The 7339-nt window shown below is 37.8% G+C and overlaps 1 protein-coding gene across 1 annotated transcript; it reads left to right on the top strand.

The window, feature by feature from the left end:
* Positions 1–731: 731 nt before the first annotated feature.
* Positions 732–1658, top strand: LOC127684446 (olfactory receptor 4B1-like). The gene has a single exon (XM_052181368.1). The coding sequence runs from the start codon at positions 732–734 to the stop codon at positions 1656–1658; it is 927 nt and encodes a 308-aa protein (XP_052037328.1).
* Positions 1659–7339: the final 5681 nt, after the last annotated feature.

Here is a 7339-nt window from a genome sequence, read left to right as displayed (position 1 = left end):
GGGGATGGAGGATGAAGTCTCTATGGAGACATAAAGACTTCGGTAACTGAGCTATCAGCTTTCTGAGTGTGAGATGACAACACGAATGGGTAGGAAAGGACACACTAGGATCTGGTGTAGGTCAAATTGATGCAATGGGGCTGGCTGGATAGGCATGCCAATGAAACATTGACATCAAAACTGCGAAGTCAGGCATCTTGGAGGGTAATGGAATCATCAGTTCACTTTCTAGGTCCTACCTGCCCCTAGGTCTTCTGTGAAATCACAATATAGTCCCACCCTCTGCATTCCCAACTCTTACCGTATCTTTTCCCTGTGCTAATGAGTGAAGATATGGGAAAGGTGATTCTGCATTGTCTCCCTATTCAGCAACTTGGTTCCTTAGGTGACTGAACATTCCTGGTGATTCTAAAGCCTTGTACCAAATTAACATTCTTATTTCATAGCACCTGCCATACTGAATCTAAGCATATTGCTTGTTGTACCCTTGGATTTCACTGTAATTTGCTGCTGAATGTTTTAAATTTTCTTTAAAAGCATTATCCCGTTGAGTCAGTTTCTTTTAGCTTCCATGAATGTCTGACTACTCTTTCTCTTCTGAGGCCATTTCTCTTGTTTTTGCCACACAGAAATATTCTTCTAACATAAACGATGTGAACAGTGTCACAGTTATTGCTTGTTTTATTTCAGGTCCCTTGACTGCTGGTATCCAGCCCACTTGAACTGAACTCATGGCCAATGTAAATGTGACTGAGTTGATCATCACTGGCCTTTTCCAGGATCCAGAGGTGCAGAAGGTGTGCTTTGTGGTGTTTCTTCCTGTGTACCTGGCCACAGTGCTGGGCAATGGCCTTATTGTTGTGACAGTCAACATCAGTAAGAGTCTGTATTCCCCCATGTATTTCTTTCTCAGCTACTTATCTTTGGTGGAGATCCTGTACTCCTCTACTGTTGTTCCTAAGTTCATCACTGATTTACTTAACAAGATTAAATCCATCTCTCTGAAGGGCTGCCTGGCTCAGATTTTCTTCTTCCACTTCTTTGGGGTCACTGAGATTCTCTTGCTTACAGTGATGGCGTATGACCGCTATGTGGCCATCTGCAAACCTCTTTACTACACAACTATCATGAGTAGACCTATATGTCATCGCCTGGTGGCTGGTTCTTGGGTAGGGGGATTTTTTCATTCTATAATTCAGATTTTCATCACTATCCCTTTGCCCTTCTGTGGCCCCAATGTGATTGACCACTACTTCTGTGACCTCCATCCCTTATTTAAGTTGGCCTGCACTGACACTTTTGTGGTAGGGGTTATTATGTTTGTTAACAGTGGATTATTTTCTGTATTTTCCTTCCTTTTCTTGGTGTCCTCTTATGTTGTTATTTTATATAACTTGAGAAACCATTCTGCTGAGGGTAGGCGCAAGGCTCTATCTACCTGTGCATCTCACATAATGGTGGTTGTCTTGTTCTTTGGACCTGCCATCTTCCTCTACTTGAGGCCTGCCTCCACCTACACTGAAGACAAGCTTGTGGCTGTGTTCTACACAGTCATTACCCCCATGCTGAATCCTATCATCTACACACTCAGAAATGCAGAGGTAAAAAATGCTGTGAGGAAGTTGTGGGGAAAAAAAGTAAGCTCAAGTCTGGAATAAAAATGAAAGGCATGAAACAGTCAACAGCATGATGAGTCTGACTAGAACTTGAATATGACTTTAGTCACCAGTGAAGGGACAGATTAAAATCTTCATGTTCTTTGATTTGAATTCCATTAGGTCATAGGTATCAGTTTTTTGGAGTATGGTCAAATTGGACTATTTTACATCTCTTTCCCAGTCATCTATAGTGTACCAGATTTAGGAACAGAACTTCTCTAATGTGTGGATATAAAAGTTCTTGAATTGAAAGGAATGACATAGTTTATTCTTGAGCCAATATGAGTAAAGCATGGGAGTGTAGGTCCTGGTTACACCAAATACCATGTTTCACTGTCATAACAGGTTCATAGAAAATAAAAGTAAGCAATCAAGGCACTTTAAAATACATTGTTAAGAGTGTCATGCTAGGTTATGGACAGTGTTGGGGGAAATCTCTGTTCTTGCCTTCAGATGGTATATGCTCAAAAACATCCTTAGTTTATGAATTGTTAAAGATGGTGGTTTGTTAAGTTAATGCATACCCCAAAGATTCATTTAATAGTCACAAAGACATTAGATTAGGTACAGAGGTGGACAATGGATAGTTGTTAATGATTCTAAAGTTAATCCATGATAATTTGGCATGGAGCTACCACATCCTAACTCTCCATAATTGTAAAATTCTAATCAGTCAGTTCTTCAGAATCTTAAACACAACATGGCTTTTTCTAATGAACCCTAGTTCACAAAGGAAACCCTATCCTGGTACCTTTCAGCTTTGTGGCCTTTGCTTTTCTCATTTTCCTCCTGTTATCACCATGCTATTGCATGTGAAGCAATCTTGAAATACAATGGCAAAAGTACAAATTTTGCCTTGTCTCCTTGCAATTTTGAAGGAAGTCCCATGACTCCTTCCCTAATTCTGTACATGTATTCCCTAGGCTGACCAGATTGAATGAACCTGTCCTTCATTCTCTACATCTGTGTTCATTTCAGGTTACTATACATCATAAGTCTCACACAGCAGGAACTGATGAGCCACACAATGAATAGAGACATCCAGGTCATGACAATATCATTCATCATTTGGAAGGGGATTGGGTCGTTATGAGGATAAGAACCATGGAGGAATTTTCTTAGAAGTTACCTTAGTTGTGCTATAGCTATTAGAGTGATGTTTCAGAAGCTTTCAATGAAAAGATATTAAGTTTACAAACTTCATGGGGATGCCCTTCATCCTTATTGAATTTGTTGTTGCAGTGATTAATGCACGTTCTATTTGAGTAAATAGCTTTTGGATATTTCAAAGCCTTTCTATATCCATTACTTCTTGGAATCTTCAAAGCAATTTTATAATGTCAATAAAGTAGTAATTAATCATTCTGAATGCTTAGCTTTAGAGATTTAAATGTCATTTAGATTAGGTTTTGTTTGCAAAGAACAGAATCAGAAATAAGTGAGAAGTGCAGAAGTAAATGAATCAGGGTAGAAACATTCTCTATCATGTTTGTCTATCACCAAGACCTTTTATTTTCGTGTTGACCTCATGTCCTAAGATGGGTGCTGGAGCTTCATTCACAAAGAAAATTTCACAATGTTTAAGTTATTTTTGACAAATTTACAGTTTCCTTTACATCCATGAGAAGACAGGGAAACTTCTTTTGAGTCCTTTCAGGCACACATCTTCCTAGCCACCCAACATCAGCTGCTGCTCTAATTTCTATCATCATGTATTACCTGAGTCTTGCTGTGTTCATGCAAATACTAGCACTGTGGTTGCAGTCTTTTGAATTTGTCCTTTTCCTCTGACTGTAATGGTTTTGAAACTCATTTGTGTTTTGAATTATAATAATTTGTTATTCTCTTTATTCAGTGGTGTGCCTTTGCAGGAATATATCACAATAAAAAATTCTTTTTCTTTGGTGGACATTGAGCTTATTTCAGTTATTAGGTGCTGTAAATAAAAGCTGTGGGACATAAACGTAATTGCCTTCAAATCTGATGACCTGACTTTGACCTCAGATCCCACATGAGGGGAGGGGAGAAGCAACACTGGAAAGTTGTTCTCTTGCCTCCACTCATGCACTGTGGCATGCATGTACCCCTCCCCCGAGACAAATACAAGGTTATTATTTAAAAAAACCTTGAGAAGTAGTTTAAGTGCCTATTATATAAGAAAAAAACATAGTGAAAACTTCTTCACTGTTTTCATTACTCTATATATACCCAGACTTTTCACATCCCCCTCCAGGGTCTAGCTTCTCATCATATATATGTTATTCTTATATTTCTACAACCTGCCAGACCCAGACTAGGTCTCATACCAAGTGCCCCAGCCTAATCTTGTCACCTAGGTCTGTGAAGTACCCAAGTTCTAGACTTGTCCCAGGCCTTGCTCAACTTGGCACCACCCACTTATGTCTTCTGTGCTGCGTCCACCATCTCACATGATATCTACACTCCCCACATCCTCCACCAAAGTTTAGCCTTGTGATAATTCCAGATATCTTCATTCACACCTTTACCACATATCACCAACCTAGATCCCATAAGTAGTGCCCCAGCTTAGCCTGTCCTTCCTTGCATGCACGGCAAAGGAGCTTTTGGGCCAGGATCCCTACTACATATTACCCAAACTACATGGCTCTCCAATGTCAAATGGTACTTTTCTACACAGACAGATCTACCCAGTGTTACCCCAAGCTTGGAATAAGAAACACATCCTGTATTCCAGCTCAATCCTTTCTCAATGTACTTCTAACCTCTAGACCCAACCCACACCTACAGATTTTCTTCCACAACCTGCTTTGTCTACAAAAATGATGCAACATAATAAATAACAAAGAAAGGTCACATGCCAGATCTCATTGCAAGCATACCAACTACATGAAAAATTAAGCCAGTGTTTTCTTTCCAAATCTTTCCAGTCACATTGAAATATATACAAATGGGAGTTGTATAGATAAACTCTAGGAATCAGAGTTTAAAAGAACATCATAAACTTCATCAAAGGATTCAAGGATTTCAAAGAAGACATAAAGAAACATCTGAATGAAATTAAGGAGAAAATTCCTAAAGAGAAAAACATTCTAGAGTGATGCCCAAGAAACCTCAAACATGAAATTGACAGAAATTGATGAAAATCCAGGATTATGCAATTTATTTTATGAGATTTAATAAGGAGATAGAAGCACCAAGGAGGGCACAATCTCAAAAGAATGTGCAAGTGAAAATCTCATTAATACAGAAAACTCAAAGGAAACCTTACAAGTAGAAAGAATCAACCAAAATGTAGAAAACCAGGACTTGAGGATCAAGCAGATTCTAGACTAAATGGGAAAGAAATATGAAAAAACCACACAGGAAAGTATATATAGGAAATATGGGTTACCATGAAAAAACCCAAACCTTTATATTGTAAGCATAGATTAGAAAGAAAAACTCCCAAGCCAATGGCATAACCCAGGCATTCAACAAATCATAGAAGAAAACTTTTGTAAACTAAGGAAAGACATATTCATACAAATACAAGAAGCATACAGAACATCAAATAGACAAGACCAGAAAAAATTCCCCACAGCATATCACAGTTAAAAAAGTAAGTACACATAACCAAGAAAGTGTATTGGAAACTGCAAGATAAAATGTGCAAGCCATATATAAGACAAAATTCATCAGAATAACAGCTGAGTTCTCATTGAAAATTTGAAAGTCAGAAGAGCCTGGGTACATGCATTGTAACTCCAAAAAGACTATGGTAGCCAGTATAGACTAATATAACTAGCAAACTATCCTCAGTAATTGAAGGAGAAGTAAAAATGTCCATGACATAAACAGTCTAAAAAATTTATATCAAATAAACCAAATCTTGAGAAAATACAGGAACAGAATTTAGGGCTAAAGAGAGGAATGAATACAGTAGAGAAACTAGGAAATAAAACATAGAGCTCCAAAAAATAAACAGTACAGTGACCACAACTAACATCATTTAAATAACCTTAAATATTGTCTTAGTCAGCGTTCTACTGCTGTGAAAACCCACCATAAACAAGGCAAGTCTTATAAAAGTCAGTAATTAATTTGGGAGCTTGCTTACAGCTTTAGGGAATCAGTCCATCTTCATCATGGCAGGAAGGAGACAGGCATGGCTATAGGACAATATCTGAGAGCTTTGTATCCTGGTCTTCAGCAGCAGGCAGAAAAAGAGACGGGCATGACATTGGCTTTGGAATCCTCAAAGCCCATTCCAAGTGACATACCTCCTTCAACAAGACCACAACCACTCCAACAAGGCCATGTATCACAATAATTCCCAAACTGTTCTACTCCCTAGTAAGTAAAGATTCAAATAGATAATGGGTGGGAGGACAGGGGGAGAGAAGGGGGCTTACGGGACTTTCTGGGAGTGGGGGGACTAGGAAAGGGGAAAGCATTTGAAATGTAAATAAAAAATATATCGAATAAAAAAATAAGTTAAAAAAAGAAATAAAACAATAACACCCAAAATAATAAAAATTAATTTCTTTTATCAGTGTCAGTCAATATTTTATAATACTTAACTTGATTTTACTACTTGAAGGGCTAAATATATAAATAATATATAAATATATTATAAAAAAAGATTCAAATAGATGAGGCAATGATGGCTATTCTCATTCAAATCATTACAAATATCAATAGCTTCTATTCTCTAATCAAAAGACACAGACTGACCAAATAGATCAAGATACAAAATTCATTAAACTGTTGCTTACAAGAAATGCATCTTTGTTTTAAGGACAGACAAAACCGTAGAGTAAAAGGATAGACAAATGTGCTAAGTTCAAATGGGACCAGAGAACAAGCAGATTTTGCTATCCCAGAATCTGACAAAATGGACTTTAAACTAAAACTAATTCATGTCTGTTGGTGTTATCTCTTAGATCTCATGAAAGACATTTTAATGTATGGTAAGGTTTTACACTTTTCAAATAATTGCATTGTACCCTCCCCCCCTTAGCTGAGTCCCCCACCATGTCTATCTCCTGTCCATTCTGTCTCCAGGCCCTGTCTACCCTTCCTGCTGTTCCCAGATGCTGTTCTCTACACTGTGACTTGGAAGCATTCAATTTCTCCTTGGGATGAGCTTGTGAATGAGAGGTGGTGGTGAAGAGGGGGAGGAGCAGGGCGGGGAACCCTGATTGTTCAGTTCTGTGTAAGTCCATGTTCCTTGTTCGGAATAAATAAACACTCAGAAAAAAAAAAAAACTAATCAGAAGAGAATAAAGACACTTCATACCAACCAAGAGAAGAGTTAATCAAGAAAATATTTGTATCTGAAACATATATGCACCACACTCTGGAGATTCCAATTTTATAAAAATTCCACTATTGGATTTAAAGCTAGAGATTAACATCAATTCACCAATAAAAAGGGACTTCAATATCTCACTTTCCCTACGAGACAGGTCATTAGGGCAAAGACTAAACACCAGAATTAATTGACATCATTCATCAAATGCACTTAACAGATATCTGCAGAATATTCTACCCAAGCACTGAAGAATATACATTCTACTCAGCCACACATGGGAGTAAAATAGACCATATCTGGGACCCAAAATAAGTCTTTACAAGTTTAAAAATATTTAAACCACTCCTTGCATCCTATCTGACCTCAGTAAAACTAAAAGTGACAGCAAAAACAACCAAAAATTTAA

This window comes from Apodemus sylvaticus, chromosome 5, assembly GCF_947179515.1.
Source record: "Apodemus sylvaticus chromosome 5, mApoSyl1.1, whole genome shotgun sequence".
In the NCBI taxonomy this organism is placed as follows: Eukaryota; Metazoa; Chordata; class Mammalia; order Rodentia; family Muridae; genus Apodemus; species Apodemus sylvaticus.
Note: the sequence above shows the minus strand (reverse complement) of the source record. Positions and strands in the feature narration are given on the sequence as shown.

Excerpts from the sequence above, each read along its gene's own strand:
- LOC127684446 (XM_052181368.1), top strand. The coding sequence starts at position 732 with ATGGCCAATGTAAATGTGACTGAGTTGATCATCACTGGCCTTTTCCAG.